The 27,628-nt window shown below is 44.6% G+C and overlaps 1 protein-coding gene across 2 annotated transcripts; it reads right to left on the bottom strand.

Moving 5' to 3' along the window:
- Positions 1 to 19,368: 19,368 nt before the first annotated feature.
- Positions 19,369 to 21,336, bottom strand: LOC148863701 (uncharacterized). Of its 2 annotated transcripts, XR_016109125.1 has the most exons (6): positions 21,051 to 21,336; positions 20,862 to 20,965; positions 20,614 to 20,739; positions 20,253 to 20,521; positions 19,783 to 20,013; positions 19,369 to 19,689 (listed from the first exon to the last, which is right to left on the bottom strand). XR_016109125.1 is itself a non-coding variant. In XM_088974946.1 (5 exons), the coding sequence occupies exons 1-5, from the start codon at positions 21,157 to 21,159 to the stop codon at positions 19,860 to 19,862; spliced, it is 762 nt and encodes a 253-aa protein (XP_088831072.1). In that variant the 5' UTR covers positions 21,160 to 21,300; the 3' UTR covers positions 19,369 to 19,859. The 2 variants fall into 2 exon arrangements, 1 of the variants encoding a protein (XP_088831072.1); XM_088974946.1 differs by having other exon boundaries at positions 19,369 to 20,013; positions 21,051 to 21,300.
- Positions 21,337 to 27,628: the final 6,292 nt, after the last annotated feature.

Below are 27,628 nucleotides of genomic sequence, written 5' to 3'. Positions count from 1 at the left end.
TTAAATTAGATTGAACCAATATCCAGTCTGTAAATAGAAGAGAAGATAAGAATATAGGTGTCAATGGACTAGGTTTGGATTGGAGTAAATCTAAATTAAAACCAATTTGGAACACATTGACAGTCCAGACATTGAATTTTGGGACTGATCCAAAATGATCTAAAATATTCATCAAATTGGACTGAACTAATCCATTTGTGATGGACTCATATTAGATAGGATCAGATTGGGCCAAATCCCATCCATTTAACACCCTTAGGATTGAGTAGAATTCTAATGTGAAATAACCTTGGTTTGTTTCGACACAAAGATGCTGAGCATTTTCTTTTCTACAATATTTCAGCTATACTTTTGCCCCTTTAATAGCTAAAGTTTTGTTTTCACCCTCGCAACTGCCCTACAAACAAAATCAATATATTTTTCCTAATACGGCAGTTGTTTTTGTTACAACGTCATACATGTTGACAAACACCCCCTTATATGGAGTCTATATTCACAAATCTTAACTACAGCCCCATCATGACAACATACAGGTTCGAAACATGATTGATGTGTGGCTATAGATCGTGTTAGAAGATATGTTGGTAGTATCTTATGGTAGCAGTCTAGCAGATCTGGTCTCCTTAAACGTCCAAACAAATACAACTTAGATGAAATTGTAATATAAGTTTAGATTTCAACAAAACTGTGTTGCTTATAATCCAAACCCACCCCTCTGAAGTTGTAATGGCCTTTTTTTTTATTTCATTAAGGCTCAGTCTGGAAGGAGTATAGATGCAAATATGTAGAGTGCAAAACCTTATATTTTGTATTATTTTGTATGCATTTGCATTGTACATATTTGTATTTGTACTCTTTTCAAACTGAGCCTAATTGTTCTTTTGGCTCAATTTGGAAAGAGTACAAATACAAATATATACAGTGCAAATATATACAAAATAATACAAAATACAATATTTTGCACTCTACATATTTGCATTTGGCTCAATTTGGAAAGAGTAAAAATACAAATATGTACAGTGCAAATATATACAAAATAATACAAAATACAATATTTTGCCCTCTACATATTGTACTCCTTCTAAACTGAGCCTAAATAAAAATTGTGGGCAAAAAGTAAAAATTGTGGTTAAAAAGTGCAACTCCGACCAGTATCCTTTTTTTAACAAACCAGTGGAAGAATTGGTAAGTTTTCTTGTTCGTTGTTATTTAGGCTTGGTTTGGAAGGTGTACAAATACAAATATGTAGTGCAAAATTTTGTATTTTATATTATTTTGTATGCATTTGTACTGTATATAGTTGTATTAGCACTCCTTCCAAACTCAACCTTAAGTTGTATTTGATTGCGGTACAAATGTAGAACCAAGGTATTGATGCACCCCAGTTCAGATTTGTGAATGTTTGAAATACAAAATGCAATGGTTCAGCAATGAAAAATGTCTTTTCTGATATTTTCATAGCATGAGAAGAATGTATTACTACAAGATTAGTTACAAGAGGAGAGTGTAGATATTACATGATTGGTGGAAAGCCACTTGGCAACTTGCCTTCCACGTGGACAAGATTAGTTACAACAAACTACAAGATTAGTTACAACAGATTCTTCCTTTCTAACACCCCCCCCGGCCTTAAGTTGGAGCATGGGTAATGCCCAACTTGCCTATGAGTAGCTGAAATTGATAAGATCCTAAGGCCTTTGTTAACATGTCAGCAGGTTGTGAGGTGGTGGTAATGTGGTTGAGATGAATTGTCTTATGTTGGACATGTTCACAAACAAAGTGACGGTCAATGTCAATGTGCTTAGTTCGTTCCTGAAATACTGGATTATTGGCAATATGTATTGTTGTCTGACTGCACAAGGAGTTGGACTAGTTGTGTACAAGTAAGTCCAAGATCACAAAGTAGACGAAGTAACCATAGAACTTCATTGGTAGCAAGAGCCATAGCACGATATTCAGCCTCTGCAAAAGACCTTGCAACTGTTATTTGCTTCTTTGTCTCCGAAGAGATGAATTCTTTGTCTAACATGGTGACATAACCAGTTGTGGGCCATTTGGTAACTGGACAGGAGGCCCAATTAGAGTCACAGTATGCCTGGACAAACAAATCATTGGAGACAAAGAAGAAGATTCCTTGACAAGGTGCTCCCTTGGTGTATTGAATAACACGCTTGGCAACCTACATGTGTTCCTCATTGGGAGCACTAAGATGCTTAGTAAGATCGTGAACTGGATAGCTCAATTCAGGCTGAGTGATAGTGAGATAAACAAGTTGGCCTACCAACCTTCTATATGGCATGGGGTCTTCAAGTGGAGGACTAGAATTGAACCATCATTGTTGTTCCATGGGGCGAGAAATAGATATGCATTCAAGCATGCCCATGTTAGATATGATGTCCATAGCATACTTGTGTTGAGACACAAAAGTGCCTATGGAGAACCTAGTGATTTCCAATCCCAGAAAAATAGTGTAGAGATCCAAGGTCCTTGATTCGAAAACATTCATCCGGATAGGATTTCAAGGCTTGGATGTGAAAGGGATCATTACCAGTAATGACTAAATCATCAACATAAACAAGGATAGCCATGAATGAGTCCCCTTGAGTAAATGTAAACAAAGAGTAGTCAGCAATGGATTGAATGAAACCAATGCCTTTGAAAGCAAAAACGAACTTTTCAAACCAACAACAGGAAACTTGTTTTAAACCATATAAAGACTTTTGAAGTTTGCAAACTTTATTTTTTTCATACTTCAGAAATCTTGGGGAAATTCTCATGTAAACCTCTTCTGATAAATCACCATGCAAGAAAAACATTGTTGACGTTGAGTTGGTGTAATTCCCAACCTTTGACAGCTGCCACAGATAATATGCATCGAAGTGTTACCAGTTTTGCCACAGGTGCATAGGTGTCATGGTAATCATACCCTTCAACTTGGGTATATCCCTTTGCAACGAGGTGTGCCTTGTAGCCATCAATGGTACCATTTGTAGGTAAGGTGGTGGCTAGGCTAGAGAGGTGATCTCCTTGAAGGACAAAGGAAGACCGAGAACTGGGAATTAACCGGAAGGCTAGGGCAAAGGGGAGTGATGAGACAGTTTAGTCAAGAGATCGGTGACAAGGGTAATCAGTGATTGAATGAATGACCTTTGTTATGAGAAGGATCTTTATTTATGGGGAAGATCCTAAGATCCTGAAAGAAATGAGCTAAAGGCGTTTGTTTTCTACTAGGAAAAGGAATATTAGATTCGCTATTAATCATTAAGGAGCATAGTTGGGGTTTCGCCACGTATCCCTATGGGAATCTTTCTGATGATTGACTTTCTTTTTACTCGAAAATCCTCATAACCCATGTGTGCTACTACCCTTTTGCACCTTACTTAACTAACATGGCACTAGTGACATCACTCTTTGGCGAACAACGTCTTGTTAGACCTATGTGGTGCCTTGTCACGTTCCTCACTTCAAAGTTACACGTGTAGGTAATATCTGGGCTCGATTCTTAATGAATTGGGATCCCATAGCAATTGAGGATTTACCGCGGCATCGGGTGCATACGAACTTCATCGCAGGTTCAGGCTGAGTTTGCTTTGGGCTTGTGCTAAAAATAGGTTCGTCGCAAGTGTGTGATGAACCATGGGTTCATCACAAACCTGCGACGCACTATAGGTTCATTACAGAGGAAAGATGGGTTACAGGCTGATCACAAGCATTCATGTGGTATCAATTTAGTGTTTACTGTGCTTTAAGGGACTGAGCGAACATTATGCACCTACACCATCAGCCTTATACTTGAGCTTATAGACCCATTTGGAACCAATGGGATGCTTTCCATAAGGAAAGTCAACAATGGACCAAGTCTTGTTTTGCTCTAGTGCTTTAATTTCTTCTTGCATGGCCTGATGCCAATTGGAATCTCAAGAAGCTTGAGTATATGATGTAAGCTCTATGATGGCAAAAATTTGTGAGCCATCAATGTGGGGCTGATGTGTAGGACCATAGCAAACATAATCACGAAGGTAGTTTGGTGGCCTTCGATTTTAAGTGTGCTTGGATGGTGGGGGTAGTAAGTTGCCGGTGTTTGGCCCATTAGAAGACTCACTAGGAGTGAGTTCAGTCTCATATGATGTTGGCTCAATGATAGAGTGAAAAATGAAATCAAGCCTATTATGTGTTCAATGGGTGCAATGATGTCATCTTCAAGTTGTGGAAGAGGTATTACAACATTTGGAAGACCATGACTTTGAGATGTTTTGGCAATGTCAGCATAAGGAAAAGTGGTCTCGTAGAAATTACATCTCGGGAGGTGAAAATATGTCGTGTGGCTAAGTTATAAACTCGATATCCTTTTTGACCACATGGGTAGCCAACGAACAAGAATTGGATAGCTCTAGAGGCAAACTTGCCACCAGAAAGGGGTCGTTCTTGTGCATAGCATAAGCAACCAAATGTTCAAAAATGATCATAGGTTGGTGGCTTACTAAAAAGTAATTCAAATGGGTTTTTGCCATGTAGGGGTGTAGATGGTAGATGATTAATGATGTAGGCAATTGTTATCACGCATTCACCCCAAAATGAGTTGGGTAAAGAAGCATGGAATTGAAGGGCTTGTGCTACCTCCAAAAGGTGGTGGTGCTTTCTTTCAATAATACCATTTTGTTGAGGGGAATCAATACAAGAGTGGTGATTGATTACCCATGTGTAGAAAAAAAAAATTTAGAATAGGTCCAAAGAAAATTTCTTTCCCATTATTAGATCTAACCATCTTGATTTTTTGATCATAGTGTGTAAAAACCATGTTGTAAAATGATACAAGTAGTTGATAGGTTTCAAACTTCTATTTCATAAGAAATAACCAAATACAACAGTTGTAGTCATCAACAAATGTGAGAAAAAACTTGAACTAGATAAGAAAGGTGTGCGATATGCTCTCCATATGTCGTAGTGTATGAAATCAAATGGTGTTGATGCTTGTGTGGAGCTTATTGGCACCCTCTACTTGTGAAAGAAGGCATCCATCAAAACAGAGAGAAAGTTGTTGAACAAAGGGATGTCCAAGGCGGTTGTGCCATGTCTGGTACTCTTTATTAATGTAGGTTGATGTCGTTCCACAATTCTCCTTGGCTAATCAAACTGTGAGAGACTGGGCCCTATATTGTTCAATGTTTGGAAGAAAACAATATAGTACAATGCAATTGAGATATTAATTTGTTAATTAACAGTAAATTGTGTTTAAATTGGAAAACATAAAGGACATCTGTGATGGTTAGGTTGGGCCGCAAGTAAGTGGCTTTCAAGGTGGAACCATCGGATAAGCAAATTAAAGGTTGCATAGTTAAAGTTTTAGGATGCAGCAGTAGATCCTTATTGGAGGTCATATGATGGGATGCTCCACTATCTAAGACCCAAGTACTTGTAACAAGGAGTCTTACCAGCCATATTTGCAACAATAGATGTATTAGTAGAATTGTTGGTAAGAATCTGCAATAGTTGAGTGTATTGCTCATGGAGGAGATCTGCGATTGATGAGTCTGTGAGAGGATCAAACTGTACACAATTTGTTATGGTGTGGAAACGACTATTCTTGGATTTGTTAGATGTTTTGCCTTTTTCCCATCCCTTAGGATAGCCATTCAATTCATAGCAACATTCCTTTGTGTGATCTTGCTTTTGCAATGATTACATTACTTGGTCGTTGTACAGAAGTTTAAAGGGCAGCAACATCAGGGGTCATGTTTCCTTTTCGAGAAAGCACGGCTTGGTGTTTCTCTTCTTGTACCAACAAGGCATAGGAATGATTGACACTAGGCAAAGGATCAGAAGCAAGAATACCCGATCGGACGTTGTTGAAGGTGTCATTGAGGCCCATTAAGAACCGGTTGAGCCTCTCTTTCACGATCTACAATCATCTCCTTAGAGGTGTCGTAGGTGCAAGCAGGTATTGGTGTGAGAGTTGCAAGTTCATCCCAGATTCCTTTCAGCTTTGTAAATATGTAGCTACAATATCTTCTCCTTGGTGCAAGAATGAGAGATTTCTTATGAGTTCGTAGATTCGCAAAGCATTGCTCTATTTGAATTGTTCTTGAAGATCGGACCAAATTTCCCTTGTGAACTCAGTGTATGCAACACTCTGATGCAATTTATATGAAAGAGAGTTAAAGATCCAAGAAATGACCATGGAGTTGCACTTGAACCATGACCTTTCCTCTGTCGAACTAGATTTAGGTCTCTAAAGACGGCAGTTGACGAAACCATACTTATTTTTTGCCTTCAAAGAGTTTTGATGAAGGAATATTTGGCCCGACCTCGTAATTAAGCAACACGTGATAAAGGCAACAGCTCGGCACAACAGTACGTCCAAGGCACGAGCACCAAAGGGAGGAACCAGTGGTCCGAGCTCCCTACCAGTGGTCCGAACTCCCTACCAGCAGTCCGAACTCCCTACTAGGAGCCCAAACTCCCTACTAGGAACCCGAACTCTCCCTTAGGCCCCAAGCCAAACACAAAGGGCAATAACCTGAACTGGCCTGCCCCATGGCAGTTTGGGACACACCTCTATCCGAACTCAAGACCACCTCACTCACCACTCCAGCACTTCGCCTCAGGACGTCGAACTGAGTAGTCGTACCATGCCTGACACCTAGGAAGTTCGTATCCAGGGGCAGCGCAACTGACTGACTTGGGATCTGACGCTTGACAGCCACATTTCAAATGGCCACCTGCCACCGCCATCTCCAGTTACAGAGACGGCTCCAACAAGGAGCAATGGCAGTTCTGTCCCAGCAGAAGAGATGACACCCGAACTGGTAGAAGCACAGAAGTAATCATACCCGACCTGGCAGAAGCCTTGGAGTGAGTGCGCGAAGTGGTTATAAAAGGCCCCCTACCCCCAACAACAAGGTATATGAACTTTGCGCCATCTGGTTTTATCTTGCCTTTGAGAGAATACGAACTTGAGCTTTGGAGCAATCTCACCAAGTTCCCCCCGGATTTCCCTCATCTTCTCTGTTTCAGGCTCCCCATTGCTCCAGTCGAAGGCAAGGTCGTTGACAGCTAAGATCGGCCGAATTGCGCACCATCAATTGGCGCCGTCTATGGGAACTCTTCTAAAAGCCTCCCTCTAAAACTCTCATAACCTCCTCTTCTTCCAAAAAGCTCCAACACCTATGGCTCCTTCCAGCAATGTCAGGCGTGGCACAGAAATTAACACCACCAGGGAACAACTCCAAGTCCCCATGGTGTGCATTGGACAGTTCACCATCCCCCTTCCAGTGGATGGGATCCTCAGCTTGAATGCGCCACAACCAATGGCGCCCCTAAACCTTCCCGCCCTAAACATTCCTCTTCCACTCCCTATCGAAACAACTTTTGCTGAACCAACCACTGTCACACTGGCGACCCGCCAGAACCAGTTGGACGACTTAATGCAATGCATGTGGGCAATGCAAGCCCAAATGCAACAATTCCAGCAGCATCAACTCCAGCAACACCAAATACTACACCACCTCTCTCAGCACCATTATCAGCAGCAGTTCCCTCAGCTACCCCTGAACTAGTCACTGCTTCCACCTCGGCACCCTGTTTCGAAGCCGGTTAAGACCTCCCCTCAGGGTGGATGCCCTCACCGAGGAGAAGCCTCCCAACTCCAGAACCCCCCTAATAGCTAGGCCTCATCCCTAGGCCAAAAGGAAAGGAAAATCACCCTCGCCTCGCAACGCACAAGCGGGCCGGGAACCTCGCCCACAAAGTCAGCACCTCGGCGCTCCAAGCCAGAGTTCCCGCTCACGGAGAACCGATTCAGCACCCTAGTAGCAAACTACCAACATTTTGGGCCCATCGAGCTCGGCAACACAGAGGCCAGCATCGCCAGTACCAAGCTCGCTCAACAACGAAGGCGCCGACGAAGTCACCGAACTGCCACCCGTGACCTGCCCGAGCTCAGAGGTAAGGAAGAGATGAGCTACCCCAATTATCTCAGTTCCTTCCCCCCTCGCATCAGAACTCCTGGTAGTCCCCATGCCCAGAGACTTCAAGCTCCCCCCTTTGGACAAGTATGATGGGTCCTTTGACCCCAACAACCACGTCGATTAGTCTCAAATGCACATCGCTAGGGCCAGTGAATCATGCATGTGCATGGCCTTCACCACCACCTTCAGGGGGTGGCCCGCACCTGGTACAGGAACCTATCCCCCGGGTCAATACGAAGCTGGACCCAGTTCGTGCAGGTCTTCACCGCACACTTCGTTACCAGCAAGCGGTGCCCAAAAACTGAGGAAAGCATCTTCGGAGTAGTCCAGAGGGAAGGAGAATCCATCCGGAGCTACATCAAGCGGTTCAATGAAGCATGCTTGCAAATACTGCGATTAGACCCCGTAGTACAGCTCGCGGCGGCCAAGAGAGGAGTAACGCACAAGGAGTTCAAATGGCACATGGTAGCTAGCCAGCCCGTGACCATGGTCGATTTCCTCAAGCTCGCGGACAAGATCCTGAGAACAGAGGAAGAAATCAACCAAACAACCAAAGGCGGGGTCGAGAAAAGAAAAAGAGAAGGTGAGCCCTCCAACCCAGGCGACAGAAGAAACCAGGCCTGGGAGGCGAAGCCAAGCCAGCCGTCTTGAGCTCCCTTAGCAGTTCAGACGGACTACAAGTCGTTAAACATAAGGCAGACTGAGATCTTGATCTTGATGACGATCAAGGGCGGACTACATGCCTAAAGAGTAATCCAAATGAGAGAAATAAAAATTTGTATTGTAGTTTTCATAGAGATCACGGTCATAGTACCGAACAGTGCAATAATCTCTAAGATGAGATAGAGGGACTCATCCATCGCGGATACTTGAGAAATTTTGTACAGCATAATGATAATAACAATAAGGCAGGTCGGCAAGGGAAGCACGGAAAGGATGCCCCTGAGTCCAGCAGCAGACTGGCCGAAGCATTGCAGCGACAACCTCCAAAAGAAAGGCCAGTTCGGGGAACCATCCATGTGATAGTGGGAGGTTCGGTGGTAGCAGGGTGTACTTCGGCAGCAGCCTAGACGTCAGTTCGCGAGGCAGCTCGAGAAGAACAGAACCCTCCAAAGAGGCCGAAGATAGAAGAACCGATCTTTTTCATGGAAGACGACGCACGAGGTGTCCACTACCCCCACGATGACGCGCTTGTCATAAAACTAAGGATCAGCGACTTCGAAGTCAGGCGCGTACTTGTGGAGTCAGGTAGTTTGGTAGACATCCTCTTCAAGTCAGCATTTGACTAGATACAGTTGCAGAGAAGCGAGCTGAAGCCCACAAACACTCCTCTGGTGGGATTTAGTGGATAGGAAGTCAAGCCCCTTGGGAAATAACAGTACCTGTGGAAATTGGCACATGGCCTTGCGCGGTCAGACTCAACCACGATTTCCTGGTGGTCATGACCCCCTCCCCATACAATGCCATAATAAGGCGGCCAATTACGCATATTCTGCGGGCAGTGATCTCCACCTACTATCTGGCAATGAAGTTCCCCACAGACTTCGGTGTGGGGGTAGCGCGGGGCGACTAGCTTGAGTCCCATAAGTGTTATGTTGCCGCCCTGAAGGGAAAAACCAAGGCAGCTGACAACCTCGAACTGGAGCGGCCTACGGAGCAGGGCGAGGAACGAGCTTCGCCCACAGAGGAAACGTTCACAATCCCGACCTCGGCCATAGATCCGACTTGAACACTACAGATTAGTGCTTTCGTCAAGGAGCATCTACGAACCGAACTAGTGAGTTTCTTACTTCAAAATTTAGATATTTTTGCATGGCCCGCGGCCGATATGCCCGGTATTGACCCAGGCCTTATAACTCACAAACTTAACACTGACCCTGTAGTCAGACCTATTAGATAGAAGAAACGCAACTTAGCCCCAGAGTGCTAGAGGGCGGTCGACGAGGAGGTTGAAAAGCTCCTCGCAGCGGACTTCATAAGGAAAGCTCATTACCTGAGCTGGGTAGCCAACCCAATACTGGTGAAAAAGGCAAACGACAAGTGGCGCATGTGCATTGACTACACCGACCTGAACCGAGCTTGCCCAAAAGGTTGCTTCCCTCTCCCCAGAATTGACCGCCTAGTGGACGCGACCTCGGGACATGAGTTGCTAAGCTTCTTGGATGCCTACTTAAGCTACAACCAAATCAGGATGGACCAGTCCGATGAGGAAAAAACCAGCTTCATAACAGAGTTCGGCCTGTACTACTACAAGGTCATGCCCATCGAACTGAAGAATGTTGGGGCGACCTTCCAAAGACTTGTAAATAAGCTGTTTCGGCCCTTAATTGGCACAAAAATAGAATGTTATGTAGACGACATGGTCGCCAAGACGCAGTTCTCATAGGAATTAATACAAGACTTAGATTCTATCTTCCAAATTCTGTGTCAATTTAGCATGAAACTAAACCCCAATAAATGTGTCGTTGGTGTCACCTCGGGTAAGTTCCTACGGTACATTGTCAACCGGCGCGGTATTGAGGCTAACCCAGACAAGATAAAGGCTATCCTAGATATGAGACCACCCCGAAAGGTAAAAGAGGTTCAGAGGCTAAACGTCCACATAACCGCTCTGAGCCGCTTCATGTCCAAATCGGCAGACCGCTGTCTGCCTTTCTTTAAGGCAATCAAAGGCAAAGGGTTCAAATGGACCCAAGACTGCCAGCTCGCGTTCGACAAGCTAAAGAACTACCTCGCCACTGTGCCAACCTTAGCCAGGCCCGAGGAGGGCGATGTCTTAGAACTGTACCTCTTGGCGAGCGACGAGGTGGTCAGTTCGGTACTAATAAAAGAAGTAGATCGGGTCCAGCGGCCCGTCTATTATGTTAGTAAATTCTGTAGGGAGCAGAGAAGAGATACCCATAGATAGAAAAGCTAGCATACGCACTGGTAATTATAGCTCAGAAACTCCGCCCATATTTCCATCTCACACCGTCATCGTCTTGACTAACAAACCTCTGAGACAAGTCTTACTCAAGCCTGAGGTTTTCGGTTGGCTGACGAAGTGGGCCATCCAGCTCAGCGAGTACGACCTCTAGTACAAGCCATGAACTGACATTAAGGCCCAAGCCTTAGCAGACTTTATCGCCGAGTGCACATTCAGCCTCGAAGCCCCTGGGCCGATTGAGCCCGAGATCCCTAGTTCGGGTGAACCCGGAGCTCTCAAGCCAATAGAGTCTGAACCCCGTGAAGTAGCAGCCAGTGTAGCATCTCTCCTGGTTAGGCTAAGTGCGAACTAGGATGAGCAGCCCTGGATCCTTCACATAGATGGCTCCTCGAACCAACAGGGCAGCGGGGTTGGAATAGTCCTATGCAGCCCAGGTGGCACGAAATTGGAATACGCACTATGCTTTGAGTTTGTGGCATCCAACAACAAGGCAGAGTACGATGCACTAATAGCCGGACTGAACCTAGCGCAAAAGGTAAGAGCAAAGCACATAGTTATCTACAGTGATTCCCAGCTCGTGGTCAACCAGGTTACGGGCGAATACGAAGCACGCGAGCTCTCTATGATCGCATACTTGGCAAAAGTAAAGGAGGCTCTGCTCAACTTCCAGTCACACTTCATTAGGCAAATCCCGCGGTCAGAGAACACTGAGGCTGACGCCCTGTCCCGGTTAGCCAGCACGAGTCACAACACCATGAGAACCGTGTACATAGAGGATTTACCTCGGCCTAGCATTCTCGGTGGGGCAGAGGATGTCGCTCCCGTCCTTGAAGCAGAGCCGAGCTAGATCGACCCACTCGCGAGCTTCTTGCTAGATGGAACCCTCCCTCTAGACCGCAATGTAGCCAAGAGGGTGCAGCGCCAGGCAGCCAAATACGTCATAATAGACGAACGGTTGTACCGGCGGTCCTACATGCTCCCCCACCTGCGTTGCTTGCGACCTGCCGAAGCCGAGCTCGTACTCCATGACACTCATGAAGGACTGTGCGACGGACACCTGGGGGGCAGAGCCCTCGCCCAAAAGGCACTTCGACAAGGATACTATTGGCCAACGATGAAGGCAGAAGCCATCGAGCTTGTCAGAAAATGCGACAAGTGTCAGAAGCATGCCAATATCCACCACTAGCCTGCTTCCAACCTCAAATACTTCACCAGCCCATGGCCCTTTGCGCAATGGGGCATCGACCTCCTGGGGCCATTCCCGCCAGTAACAGGTGGGAGAAAGTTCTTAGTGGTGGCAGTAGATTACTTCACAAAATGGATAGAAGTTGAACCTCTGGCAACAGTTATAGCTTGAAGCATACATAACTTCTTTTGGAAGAGCATAGTATGTCACTTCGGGCTACCTCGAATACTGATCTCCAACAACGGCAAACAGTTCGAGAATACCAAGTTCTAAGAATGGTGCCAAAATATGGGAATTCGTCAGAACTTCACATCTGTCGCACACTCGCAGGCAAACAGTCAGACAAAAGTAATGAACAGGGCCATCCACCGCAGACTAAAAGCATGACTAGACCGAGCTAAAGGGTTGTGGGCGGACAAGCTACCAAGTGTTTTATGGGCTCACCGAACTACAGAAAAAACCGCCACGGGAGATACCCCCTTTAACCTCACCTACGGCACTGAAGCGGTAATCCCAGCAGAAATCGAAATACCTACACTACGACTAGAAGCATATGACGATCAGACAAACGGAGACGAGTTATGTACCAACCTCGACCTACTGGATGAGTTAAGAGACCTCGCGCACATCCGGACAGCGGCCTACCAGCAAAAAGTAGCTCGGTACTATACTGCCAGAGTAAAGAAGCGGAGCTTCCGAGTCGGTGACCTAGTTCTCCGTAAGATCATGGTGCCCGAACCCGGTGTGGGCAAACATGGACCAAATTGGGAAGGGCCCTATAGAGCAAAGAGAGCGCTTGAGGGGGCATACGAGCTCGAAACCTTAGAGGGCAAACAAGTACCCCGAGCATGGAACATTGTCAACTTAAGGCGATACTACCTATAGCCGCTAAGCAAAGTGGACGAAATCGCTACTAGAGCCCAAGGGCCAGGATACCGAGCTAATGAAGGAACCTTGGCATAATCAAGCAAAGAAAAGTCAGCCAAAGGCTCAGGCGAAGCGGAGACTTATTAAACATCAAAACAGGTCGTGCGAGTACAGTAACCCGGGCAAGAAACAGATCGGGCATATGATCAGTTCGGCAAATACGATCAACTTGGGAGAGAACAGCCAACACTTGACCAAAAGAGAAGTCATTCCATTTCAATATAAGGGAGCGTACATTTCAAAATTTTTTTTACAGGCCCGGAGCTACTTCTTCATTATCAGAAGGCACTTCAACGATACCCAAAGGTCCTGCCTCGCCCTCGGAATCTGGCTCACCATCAACAGCATTGGCCATCTCTTGAGTTATGCGCGAAGTGGATATGGCACTGATATCGAGCTCGAGGTATGTGTTCTAGATCATCCATTGGCTCAGTTTAAAACCCCTTCTATACGAGTCCACCATCAGGTCATCAAAGTGTGGCGAGGCGATGTACTCATCGACGACCTTCTTCTTGGCATCTTCGATGCCTTGAGAAAAGATCTGTGTCCTCTCCCTAATGTCCTCCTAAAGATATTCAACCTGATGCTGCAGATCCAGCCTCAGGTCGCCATGTGCTTCACAACAACCCCCATGGCCTCGACATCTCTCTGAGACCTCACCTGCCTAGCCATAGCAGCGCGAGCAGCCTCCTCTGCAGCATGAGCAGTTGCCTCAACAGCTCGGGAAGTCACCTCGGCAGCATGGAAAGCCTCTTCGGCAGCTCGCACCTGCCTCGAGCTCCTCTCCACCTGGGCCGCCAAGGCATGGATAGAAGAGTTCACCTACCAAAAGGAAAGAACAAGTGATTAAGAGAACGACAACAAGAGGGATAAAAGCAAAGAAGGCCAACAAGAAATCTGACTCACCACCATAGCATGAGTAGCAGCACGACAGGCGACCTGGTTCAAAGGAAGATCGGTCCACACCGCGATCTCCTCGGGGAAGGTGGCCTCCCTACTCTTCTGAAGATCGTAGTTCGACGACAGCACGCTCCTGAATTCCCCTTGGGCTCCCGAGCCTGAGGGCCCAGCTCGCGTATAAGCAAACCCAGAGTAAGCGGGAGCACTAGAGTAGGCGGGAGCCCCGTGTGAGTAGTCTCGGCATAAGGGGCCCCTGTCGCTTCTTGCATTGGAGGAGCCACCTCGGGCTCCCTGGGCGGATCCTCTAACGGGTAGTCTGGTACCTGAGGCTCCGCATCCTGGGGCAGCTCGGCACAAGTTCGCTTGGCGACTCACTTCCTCCTCTTCATGCCTTGAAACAGGTGCCCACTGCGAGTTCTTTCTAAGTCCATCACACTTGCAAAAAAGAGTTCGGCATCAGAAAGCAAAACAAGAAACCTCTGAGCAAGGAACCTACCCGAACTCAGGTCGGCCGCAATGAGCTTGGCCTCCGTCAGATACTGATGGCATTTTAGCCCTAGCCGTGCCCATTGCCGGAGGTCCTTCACCGTCTCTTTATCAAGCGTAACACCGGAGTCAGGGGTAGCCATCCCCCACCCGGTCTGTAAAGGCCACCCTAGTACACTTCGCACCCCAAAGTAGTCCCGCTTCCACATCGGGACCTTGTTGGGAAGTTCGTGCAAGAGCTTAAAAACTGGGCGAGGAGACAGGTAATACGCCCGCCTACGCCCGGGAAGGGGACTCGCTTGTTTCTTAAGCATTAAGATAGAAGAAAATATCTCCAAGTCTAAAGGAAAGCCCTGTTCGCAAAATAGGGAGATTGTCCCCACCAAGTTACGAATGGAGTTCGGGTGAAGCTGGCCGACAGTAACGCCGAAGTGATTCATGACCTCGACAAGAAGGGGGTGGAAAGGCAGTCGCAGCCCCGCATTGAGTTGCTTCCAGAATATCACGATCTCCTCGAGACCGTGTTCTCAAGGAAAGCTACCCGAAGGTATGAAGTAGGCGTACTCCCCAGGCAAGTTGTAATAGGTAATAAGGGATTGGAGCCCCTCAGGCGTCATGGTCGAGGGACCAAACCTGTCTAGCATCCGACCTCCACGAGAGGTAGACGCCGAATTGCCCGAGAAGGCTCAGCCTACGGGCTCAAACTCTTCTTCAAGTTCTACCTCAGGTTCGCTAAGGCCATCAGGGGATTCAACTCGGTTTGTAGAACCTGCATCAGACCCGCTTGAAGAACCATCTGAGCTATCCAAGCTAGACATCAAGAATAAAAGGTGGATTCCAGGAAAGTACTCACCTGAAAAAAGGTTTGAATAGACTATGAAAATTGGAACGAGCAAAAAAACCTTGAAGGTGAACTAAAAGCCTAAACGCGAGCTTAAGAAGAAAAACGCAGAAGTGACAGAGCAACTGGGGTCCCCCACTATTTATACCCACAGTAACCGAGAACCAACAGTGCAGATCAAAGCCAATCCGACGACCCGCATTCGCGCTGACTGCACGTCCCCTGAGGCCGAGACGTGATTGGCACACTTCTTTCTGAAACTGACAAAATGCTGACGCACATCTTTCTGAAACTGACAGAACGACATCGCACGTCTTTCTGAAACTGATAGAACGCCAACGCATATCTCCTCGCCTTACAAATGGCAGCGGTGCATTTTTTCAAATTCGAAAAGACTCGCTGTTACGTCTCCCAGTGGCGTGCTTATTTGAAATTTGAAATAAGCGCTCGCGCACCACGTCTGTTAGCGTTTGTAGGCAGGTAGGTCAGCACGTCTCCCGCCTTTTGGGCGCTCGAAAAACCCAAAGAACCCTGACAACGCACCTCGCGCTATCAAAATTCGAAGTACAGGACAAATCCACCTGCCACCTCGCAAACTCCCCACGCCAGGGCAAGACTCTTAGTACGAGGAGTGGGGGGCAATTGATGAAGGAAGATTTGGCCCGACCCCGAAATTAAGCAACATGTGGCAAAGGCAACAACTCGGCACAACAGCGCGCCCAAGGCGCGAGCACCAAAGGGAGGAACCAGCGGTCCGAGCTCCCTACCAGCGGTCTAAACTCCCTACCAGCGGTCTAAACTCCCTACCAGCAGTCCAAACTCCCTACTAGGAGCCTGAACTCCCTACTAGAAGCCCGGACTCCCTACTAGGAGCCCAAACTCTCCCTTAGGCCCCGAGCCAAACACAAAGGGCAATAACCCAAACTGGCCTACCCCATGGCAGTTCGGGACACACCTCTATCCGAACTCAAGACCACCTCGCTCACCACTCCAGCACTTCGCCTCACGACGCCGAACTGAACAGTCGTACCATGCCTGACACCGAGGAAGTTCGTATCCAGGGGCGGCACACCTGACTGACTTGGGATTTGACGCTTGATAGCCGCACTTCAAACGGCCACCTGCCACCGCCATCTCCAATTACAGAGACGGCTCCGATAAGGAGCAGTGGCGGTTCTGTCCCAATAGAAGGGATGACACCCGAACTGGCAGAAGCACAGAAGTAATCATACCCGATCTGACAGAAGCCTTGGAGTGAGTGCGCAAAGTGATTATAAAAGGCCCCCTACCCCCAACAACAAGGTATGTGAACTTTGCGCCATCTGGTTTTATCTTGCCTTTGAGAGAATACGAACTTGAGATTTGGAGTAATCTCATCGGGTTCCCCCCGGAGTTCTCTCATCTTCTCCGTTTCAGGCTCCCCGTTACTCCAATCGGAAGCATGGTCGTTGACAATTAAGACCGACTAGATTGCACACCATCAAATTCGTTATGACTTGCTGCATGTTGCATAGTTATCTACTGTTAGATGACAAGAGACTAGAATCGGCCCTGGGTTGTTCTAGGGGTGTAAGTAGTACGGTGAATTTGGATCCAGATGATCATTCATATTTTCAACAAGATTGACTGAAGCTATAGAATTCGTCAGAATGTAAAGCTAGAAACAATGGTGGGAGCTAGAACACAAATAGGGGTACGCTAGGAACAATGGTGGAAGCTGGAATACAGATAGGGGCAGCTGAGGTAGAGTCGATTGTTATCACTCTGATACCATGACAAAGACAAATTTAGTGGAAGCCACTTGCCAACTTGCCTTCCACATGGACAAGATTAGTTACAACAGTGTCACTATTCTACGGAACGTTCATTTTCGACAAAATCAGTGTCACTAATCTAGTGTTGTGTCATTGTCGTCCATGATAAATATGCCATGAAACGAAAATACCGCTTCAAAAAAACTTTAACTTTGCCAGCAATGACGCTGTATAGATTGGCACCCCCTCTATCGTCATCGACAACGTCACATCTTCCTCCAGCACGGTTCTTTGTGACCTCTACACCATCAAAGAATGGCGCAAGTCCGTTGATGAACATAGGCCTTACAACGGAAAGGAAGATGGAACAAAAGAGGGGATAGTAAATTTTTCTTGGGTATGTTTCCTAAACTACCCTTAATGTTTAGTTAATTGATCAAGTATATCTTTATTGTTTGAAAATTAACAAACACTACCCCTATTTGATTAATTCTACCTTTATCATTAAGATCTTTAATATTCTATCAAAATTCATTCATATGTAATATATATTTTTTAAAACCCAATTTTACCCTCCACCTCCTTCCCCTCTTTCTCTCTCAAGCTCATGAGGGGTTTCACCGTGCTCTTCGTAAGCTATCTGAAGTTCCTCTCAAACCTCAAAATAAACTAAGTCGTCAAGGCAGGCCGAACGACCACTTAAAGCTCAACCCCCTGTAATCACTACCATTGGATGTTGTAAGGAAACATTTTACACTACAAAAATTTGTACGGTTTACAGTTTGATCATCAGCTCTGATTGCAGAGTGCCCATGTGGACGGCATTGGATTTGAAATTAGAAATAATAGGAGAGAACAAATTGGGCAAAATTCGTGGAATTGATGTCAGACCAATCGCTTAATCAAACAAGAAAAGACGTAGAAACTCCGTCGAGATTGATCACTGCACTGAGAACAAGACACGTTAATGCCACTGCAACGAAGAGAATCATACCCGTTAGTATCCGGCGACTGAGAGAGTAGGAATCCGGTAACATTTTGGATGGGTTTCCAACGATAGAGCGGTTTTCTACAGTGAGATGTCTTCTGTAATCAGGAAAAAATGGAAGAAATCACGAGACAAACATTTATTATAAGGGCTTTAGATGAAAATAACTAGAAAAAAGCAGAGATGACAAAAGAGATGAGAGCGAATAAAGCCTAGAGCTGACAGTCTGGCACTGGTTTTTATGGAGGAGGTTTCTTTTCCGAGCGTAGGGTGTCCACAGTTTTCAGTTCATTTCATTTTTAAGAGATGCAAGAAAAGGAGCAATTTATGGAAGAGATTTGTTGCCGAGCATTATATGAAGAGTGTTGCCACAGTTCTGATTAATTCTGCCATAGTCGCTAATAAGAGAAGCTGATTTGGAAGTCCGGCACAGTTTCCGTCGCTGACATCTTCGTCTTTGATGCTGGGGCTGGGTTTGGATGGAGCCCAAACCCAAGATGCAGCAACTTTAAATCGAGCCTGGCATGTTATGATTTTGCTCTCATTGTTTCAGCCACTCTGTCGCTCTTTAAACGGTTTTGGGCTTTCCTTTTTATATGGAGATTTCATCAGGAAACCCAAGAGATGCAGTGAGGGGAGAGGATGAGGACGGAAATGGAGGGGAAGTGACACCAAGGGTTCAATCTCTGTCGGTTTTTTCTGGGTCTACCGCTGCAAAGTTGCAGTGGCAGAAATGGTGTCTGGATGGGGATAACATGGAAAGAGATATAGAGGGAGAAGAGAAATGGAAGAGCAGCAACAGTGGTCTTTCTTTCCTTTGGATTTGTCTGCAGAGCCGTTTCTGAAGGATGTTGTTTATGAAGAATGGTAGGAACGGGAGGGGAAGAGCAGCAATGGTGGCATCTTGGGTGCAGGGGAGAACGTCAGTCTCTCTGTGAGAGGTTTTTGCAACAACGAAACCCATGAGGTCTCTCTCTCTCCACCTTCATTCTCTCTCGTTCCCTTTTTCTATTTCAATCACTTTTGATGTATGTTTGTTTTGAGGTTTCGTGGGGTTTAAAAAGGTTGGGGTTTTGATGAATCAACGTTTCTTTTCCTTTTTTTCTGTAACGGTACATTTAATTAATTAACTAAACGATAAGTATAGTTTAAAAAATTTATCCATTTTTTTCGTTGAATTTTATTTTGAAAATTTAAGAAATAATAGAGGATAAATTTGATATTTTGTTTTTCTGTTAATATTTACTGACAATGTGAATTGTTAAAAACAATAGGAATGATTTAAGACAACATGTAAATTTGCCATAAATTTTTTCCTTGGTGAAATCGTGAAATGAATTTGAATTAAATAAAATATTAAAAATCGAAACAGATCGGAAATCAGTCTGACATCTCCTGCAAATTTCAGATTGAAGTCAGATTTAATCAAATCGTACTTAAATGTGGTTGGGCCAATTCCAAATCCAAATATAACCCGATTACAAGTTTACAACCCATGAAAGGACATTCCCAACTTTTTTCCAGCTGTATCTTTCCATGAATCCGCCATGTCTCTAGACTTTGACGATTTTTTTTTTTAGTTCAGTATATATAACAAAAATTCTCTTAACAGGTACAAACTGCTGTTCCTTACGCAGTTAAATATATTTATTACTGTTTCAGGTCTTGAAAATCGGCCACTTCGATTGATGACTTTGAACCACACCACTATAATCTGGAATAAGAAAATTTCATAAGACATGAAACATCTTTCCAGAAGAAATGAGTTGAGGTTAATAGAGAGCTGCGACATCTCGTTTTTGCATACCTGATTTGCTTTTCATTGCCCCACTTTGTACGCATTCAAATGGATTTTGGCCTGCATAGAAGATACTATTAGACTGATCATGATGCGTTTACAGTCTCTTCTCCCTCGTTTCTGCTGAATTCTTGAATAATTCCTTCACAGATTGACTTGGTTTGCTTCGGTATCTCCTCATTACTCCTCAGGAATCTCTTCATGTTTTCAACAACTGTTTTCCCATCCATCGCTAATATCCTACAATAGAAAATACAAACAGGATTACCAACTGAGTCATATGTGTAAATGACTTGGCTAGTTAATTCGACCGAACGTCGAAACGTTGGCCGGCGAGTGGCGACCGTATCTCAAAACAGAAAATTGAAATCTACAATCCAAATGGCGTCGCCCGGACTCGAACCGGAGACCTTCAGTGTGTTAGACTGACGGAATAACCAACTACACCATCATTTGAAAGAACTGACTCTAAAATATACCCGTTGAGTTTGCAAGCGACAACTGAATCCACAAACTGCTCCGTGCTTCGCAAAGTCAAGCTCTCGCAAAGCCTATAATTCTTCTGCAAATAATACTTCTGATGTTGGTTTTCTGCGATAAAGAAATCAGAGCCACAAGGAATGATCTTTGTGACAATTCTTTTGTTCAGCTTCATCTGTCTTCTGATTTTCGACTCCTGCGCTTGCTTCCTCTGTTCCTCGTTCGCGTAAAATATCGCTGATCGATAATGTGCAATAATCCCAAAATTCTGCAACAACCTTTGGTCAGGCAAAAGCAATAGAAAAGGCGATTATGAAAGTAAATATCAAATAAATAACATTAGAAGAAAGGTGAAATTACTAGATATTCTTTGTTGGTGGGGTCGTGGAATTCCCAGAAGAAATCACAGAGGCTTCTGTATGACATCCTTCGATTATCATATATGACTTTTGCAGCTTCAGTATGGCCTGTGCGCCCCTCACAGACCTGAAAATCAAGAACAAAAAACTTATTTCTGTCAAAATTTAGAAATAAAACAGAAATGGGGCTAAAAAGTATTTAAAATGGGTCTTCAAGATTTTCAGTTTTTCCTTTCCCTTGATAATCACCTCTCTATATGTAGGCTTCGTAAGGGTTCCTCCACAGTAGCCTGTAGCCGTTTTCACGACTCCATCTAAACGCCCAAACGCAGCTTCCAGTCCCCAAAAGCTACCTGCAGTGACCACAAATTTAATTAGTTCCAAGAGAAGAGCCGATAAACTGCTATCTGCATACTGAGAGAGGGGAGGGGGTTGCACCTCCGGCGAAAACTGCTTCCTGGAGATATTCTGTCGGGATACTAGGTGCCGTTGTGGCATGTGACAGAGGAAAATCATGAATTTTGGGTTGGGGAAGTAAATGGTACATGATAAATAAGAAAAAGAAAATGCAACTTAAAAGCAAAGTTTAGCTTGCTGGGCTGCGTTCATGTCTCTCACTCTGTGCGATGCAGATGCATATATATGGTTAAGAGTCAGAGATGCGTGGTTTTGTGAAGACAGAAAGCTCAAGTCAATTAAGCAGCTTTGTGGTGTAAGTCTGAACGCCTGAGTTTCCGTCATAAGCCGTGTTGAAAGCACCAACAAACACGTGGAAAGGGGTGCGGATAAGTTGATAACAATTGTGATATTTTTCCCTTGCTTTCTTCCTGGTTTCTTAAGTTCGGGGCCCACATGGCCTTAATTATCATGTGAGCTTTCTAATTAATTTATTTACGATATATGGCTATCTCGACATCTAACCATTCATTTTCCCATTTACGGGTCCGGTTGAACTAATATCCATTGGCTCTGTTTGTTTGTGGTGTAAATCTCAATCTCAGTTCGAATCTATTCCTTAGAGTGCATCTCACACCGACTTTATAAATATCGTTGCCATACATCGAGAACATCTCTCGTCTTTATACTTATTATTTAGGGAGAGATGCTTACCATGTAAGCTAGGTTGTGACCGTGAGGTCGATCGGTGTGAGGCACAGTACGTGAGGAGAATCCAGATCCCAATTCCACTCTGGTTCAGTTTTATATTCATTTATTTGTGATTACGGTTTGCACTTCTATTTGATTAAAACTAAACATTTTTAACACTTATATGGTTTTGACGCTCTAAATAAGATTGTAGTTTTCTATTGCATTTGTGACTACTTCATCTCCAATTATCACGAAGAGGGTATTTCATGAATCATGATTTAACATGTGATTTGTAAGAGGGATGAACAGTATTTCTGTTGTAAATTACTTTTTCGCACCGTCTAAATTGCATCCATGAAGCCCTTGTCCCATGAGATATGGATCCAATGGTTGAAACTTGAAAACACCACACACTTCTTCTCAAATCACTGACTTTTTTACTTTATCTTTATTTTGGGTTAGACTATGATATAAGAAAAATTTTGGATTCCACTATGATACCAGAAAAAATTTTACCAATCAATCACTATTTATCGAAATTCACTTGGGGGATTTGATTGATCAAAATCCCCCAAGTGATAAACGTTACACAACCCATTTCAACTGAATTGGTCGTTCAGCCCTAACCCTTTGGACACTGATGTCAAGCTAATATGCCGGTTTAGGGCGTATTGGTTTATACTGTATTGTGCCTTTATTTTTGTTTTTTAGGGTCCATTTGCTTTGTAGTCGGAATCAGAATCGAAATCCTTTGAAATTGAAGTCAGATTGGCCTATTCCTATAATCTGTTTAGTTGAGACAGTAATGAAAATGAGAATTAAAATCAGCAAGAATGAGATTTCATTCTCAAGGAAGGGGTAGGGAAGCTATTCCCTCAAATGGGGAATGTCATTCTGGTAAGAATAGGAATGGGATTCTGATCCTGCCCAACCAAACAACTGGAATCGGAATAATCCATTCTGATTCCAATTCCAGACCCCTATTCCCGTGAATCAAATGGGGCCTTATTTTTTTTTTTTTCCTTCAAACTGGCTCAAGGGGTCAGTTTAAAGCCCACCTATCCCCTAAACCAGGTCAGATCCTTAAATATTCATTATAGGCCGAGTTTGGAAGGAGTACAAATGTAAATATGTAGAGTGCAAAACATTATATTTTGTATTATTTTGTATGTATTTATGTTGTACATATTTGTATTTGTACTGCTTCCAAACTGACCCATAAGGGTGCATCAAGAGATCAACAATACGATATGTATTGATCAATATGCCCTAGCATGGTTTTCAAAACCGGAATGGATAAGAAAAACCTGGAACCAGTTCCGTTTTCCCCAACAATCAGATTTCCCCCCAAAACCATTGATTTTGGTCGATGAACCACTGAAACGGGCGATTAGCCGTTTAAACGATTTTAGCCTTTTTTTATTTTTTTGTCAGAACGAATTGAATATTCGGTTCGAATGATCGGACCATTTGACCCAATAACCGAACACCTGACCGGTTCGGTCACCGGATCGGTTTTAAAAACCATGTGCCCCAATATAGGTTTTGATACTTTGAACTTTGCTCCCAATTGTTGCAGAAAATTCGAGCTCCAAATGAGGGTCCTCGGGATGACATAGCATTTTAGATTAAATTATTCCCTAAAAATTAAGTACTTAATGTATGATCTGAAATACAGATTAAAAATTAACTGTATTTTCTCACTGATTTTTTTCGCATTTTGGAGTTTGACCAATCAAAACAACGCCATTAATTTTGATGAATTCTAATTGATTAATGACTTCTGTGCAGGAGATCTGGACTGCTTGTCCCTAGGGTTGTGTAGCCGTGTATCACTTCTAGAATAAAGGTTGTTCTCCAAAATGTAAATGGTTTTCAAATTGAAAATTTGGATGACAATTCCCGCATGTAAACGTCAATAGGGAGGTTTGTATGAAGAAAATTATTCAACGTACAGATTGATCAACATTCCAGTCCAACGTTCAATTGGTTCTTCATGTTAGACGTAAAACTGAATTGATTTATTATTATTATTATTATTATTATTATTATTATTATTATTATTATTATTATTATTATATTTGGTTTGAAGGAAAAAGTAGGGAAAATAAAAGAAAATAAAAAATAATAATAAACACAGCCTAACGGTAATCCCCCTCCCAAAAAGTAAATAATTAAAAAAAATAAATAAATAAGGCCATAACCACCCCAAAAGCGAAACATCATTGTGATGGGTGCTTATGAATTAAATTATTGTGGCATTCTTTCGCCGGGTTTGCTTCCAAAATTGTAGTTTTTGAAGGATAAAGGGCTGTTACCCAATGTTTTTCCTGGTTATCAGGGGTCAAGGCTAAAAAAAATCGGCTTAAAGGTAGCTAGATCACAGTCTTTTATATTTGATGTTAATTTTTATCTCGTTGACATACATTGATTTTTTTGCTTTGTTTTCTATTTTTAATTTTGCATGGGAATTCTTACATTCTTATTAAATCCTCCATAGTTTGATTTATTGTCATACACAACTGACAACCGGGCGTCTGTTTGACATTGTTGCCGTGGATTCAGAAAATGGTGATACATCAGCGTCATGTTGGAGAAAACTGTGTTCTAGGAAACATCAATATGTTTGAAAATGTTTTTCTATAAAAAGTGGTGTTCCAAGCTATGATTTAGAAATTGAAAAGGTATGGTTTGGAACAATGCTGAATTTGACATTTTCTCAGATTACAGCTCATTGTTGCCAACGAGGACATGATGTGTTAGTGACATGGACTTTCTATAATGGGTATCAATGCTAAAAACAGATCTGAAGCACTGGTATCATACAAAAAGTATTGTTGTTGCACCAGGAAATGTCTTATCTGGTGGCAAAGTTTCCAAATAGAAAAAAAGACACCATTTTCTCAGAAAATGATGCTTCCAACACATCAGCAGCACAGAAAACGATATTGTATATGCAGCATCGATGCCAAACATATACTAGATGAACCTTTCTCCACATCTCTTATAATTTTTAGTATTGCACTCAACAATGGTCGCCACAGGTTACCATTTCCCTCTTCTTTCTCTTCTTATTCTTTGCTTCAAAACTATTTTCCCTTCTTTTGCTTTTCTACTCTTGCTTTCTGTTTTTTTTTTTTTTTTGTGAGATAACAATATAACATATAATAATAATGTAGGTGAAAAAAGTAGAGACGGGATCTCCTCCTCGAAAAGCATTCCTCACACTAACCTCACAGCACATTGCAGCCGTGAGGTTGGTAAAACATGAGAGTCTAATCACCTGCCAACACCAAAAGAATACATTCCAACAACTTACAACATGACCTGACACCACACATCTCATATATGATGAGTCTCACTTCTATAGTGGGTCTCAATCTCATAGTGAAGAAATACAGTGTTAGATCAAGTTGGCAGGAGGTTGGAATGTGTTTTGTTGGCATGAGATCTCAATTTGAAACTTGGATGCATGGTTTCTGGGGAAAATTGCAAGATTAGTGATGGAGCGCGATCCGGCTGGTCTTAGCTGTCCGCTGCCTTGATTTTGAACGGGGTAGCAGGGATCTTGAAACGGGAGAGAAGGGAAAGCTCCGGGGGGAACCCGGTGTAGAGGCTCCGAAGCTCAAGTTAGAATCTTTCAAAAGCAAGGTAATACTAGATAGCGCAAAGTTTGCATACCTCCGTTGTCGGGGGGTAGGGGGCTCTTATAGTCACTTCGCGTACTCGTCCCGAGGCCCTTGTCAGATCGGGTATGATTACCCTTGCGCTTGTCAACTCGGCCGTCGTCCCTTCTGCTGAGATAGAACCGTCACTGCCTAACCGTCTAACTAGAGATGGCGGCGTCATTGGCGGTGGCAGGTGGCCGTTTAGAGTGCTGCTGCCAAAACGTCAGATCCCAAGTCAGTCAGGCGTGGCGCCCTCGGGCACGGACTTCCCTGGTGCCAGGCATGGTACGACTTGTTTGGCTTTGGTGCCTAGAAGATGATGCGAAGTGCTGAGCGAGGTGGTCTTGAGCTCGGAGATATCCCGAACTGTAACAAGGTGGGTCAGTTCGGCGAAGTGTGTCCCGAGCTGTTACAAGGTGGCAGTTCGGCGAAGTCTACCCCGAGCCGTTACAAGGTGGGTCAGTTCAGCGAAATGTATCTCGAGCTGTTACAAGGCGGCAATTCGGCGAAGTCTACCCCGAGCTGTTACAAGGTGGGTCAGTTCGGCGAAATGTATCCCGAGCTGTTACAAGGTGGCAATTCGGCGAAGTCTACCCCGAGCTGTTACAAGGTGGTCAGTTCGACGAAATGTATCCCGAGCTGTTACAAGGCGGCAATTCGGCGAAGTCTACCCCGAGCTGTTACAAGGTGGTCAGTTCGGCGAAGTCTATCCCGAGCTGTTACAAGGTGGGTTAGTTCGGCGAAGTGTGTCCCCTTGTACCCGCCAAGGCATGACCCCTTTTGCTGAGCTGTCGTTTCTGCCACGTGTCTCATAATAAAGAGGTCGGGCCAAATCTTCCTTCATCAATTGCCCCCCACTCCTTGCGCCGAGGGCCTTGCCATGGTGCGGGGAATTTTCACAAGGTGGCTGTAGATTTGTCCCGTCCTTCAAACCTTCACTGTATGAGACGCTTTTGCTAGGGTTTTTTCGGTTTTCGAGAAGGCTGGAAACGTGCCTTACTCAAGAACGCTAGTGGTTGTGACCGTGCGTTTTAAATTTCAAACCAACTCGCGCCGCTGGGACGTGACAGCGGGTCATTTCAAAAAGGTACGCCACTGCTGTACGTACGCCGTCGACTGTCAGGGAGACGTGCAGCGCGTCAGATTCAAAAAGACGCGTGTCGAAGCGACGTCGGTTTCAAAAAGACGCGTTGACGTTTCGCTTTTTTTGGAAAGACGTGCGCCAATCACGTCTCGACTTTAAGGGTTGCGCGGTTGGTAAGAACGTGGGCCGTCGGATCGTCTTCAGTCTGCATGGTCGATTCTTGGTTACTGTAGCTATAAATAGTGGGGGACCCCGGTTGGTTTGCCACTTCTGCGGTTGTCTATCGAGTTCGCGTCCAACCTTCCAACTCGCGTCTGAGTCTCTTCCAGCTCGCGTCAAGGCTAGTTATACAGTCTTCACGGTTCTTTAGCTTGTTCTTCAAGCTTTCCGGTGAGTGCTTTCTTGAATCTATCTTTTCCCCAATGTCTAGCTTTGATAGCTCAGACGATTCTTCGAGTAGGGCCGACGTAGGTTCCACCAACCGAGCCGTGTCCCCAGACTGCCTCAGTGATCCTGAGGTGGAGCTTGAAGACTATGAACTAGTGGGCCGAGTTACTTCGGGCAGTTTGGCGTCTACCTCTCGCTGAGGTCGAATGCTAGACAGGTTTGGTCCTTCGACCATGACGCCTGAGGGGCTTCAATCCATACTTATGTCCTACAATCTTTCTGGGGGGTACACATATTTCATTCCTTCGGGTAGCTTTCCTTGGGAACACGGTCCCGACGAGATCGTGATTTTTCGAGAGCAGCTCGCCACAGGGTTGCGACTTCCTTTCCATCCCCTTCTCGTCGAAGTCATAAACCACTTCGGTGTCACCATTGGTCAGCTTCATCCAATCTCTATTCGGAACCTGGTGGGGACGATATCCCTTTTTTGCGAGCAGAACTTCCCCTTGGATTTAGAGATATTCTCCTCTATCTTGATGCTCAAGAGACAGGCGGGTCCTCTTCTTGGGGGGAGACGGGCGTATTACCTTACTCATCGCCAGGGTTTTAAGCTTCTGCACGATCTCCCTAACAAGGTCCCGGCGTGGAAGCGGGACTACTTCGGCGTGCGAAGTGCACAAGGATGGCCCTTTCAGACCGGGTGGGGTGAGGCCGCTCCCGACTCGGGCATAACTCTTGATAAAGAGACGGTGAAGGGTCTCCAGCAGTGGGCACGGCAAGGCTTAAAG

Source organism: Nelumbo lutea, chromosome 3 (genome assembly GCF_056320005.1).
Source record: "Nelumbo lutea isolate HS-2025 chromosome 3, American lotus-T2T, whole genome shotgun sequence".
Taxonomy (NCBI): Eukaryota; Viridiplantae; Streptophyta; class Magnoliopsida; order Proteales; family Nelumbonaceae; genus Nelumbo; species Nelumbo lutea.
Note: the sequence above shows the minus strand (reverse complement) of the source record. Positions and strands in the feature narration are given on the sequence as shown.

Coding starts and splice junctions, on each gene's coding strand:
- LOC148863701 (XM_088974946.1), bottom strand. CDS start 21,159: ATGTACCATTTACTTCCCCAACCCAAAATTCATGATTTTCCTCTGTCA. Junction 20,966..21,050: donor GGAAGCAGTTTTCGCCGGAG/GTGCAACCCCCT, acceptor TGGTCACTGCAG/GTAGCTTTTGGGGACTGGAA. Junction 20,522..20,613: donor CCACCAACAAAGAATATCTA/GTAATTTCACCT, acceptor AGGTTGTTGCAG/AATTTTGGGATTATTGCACA.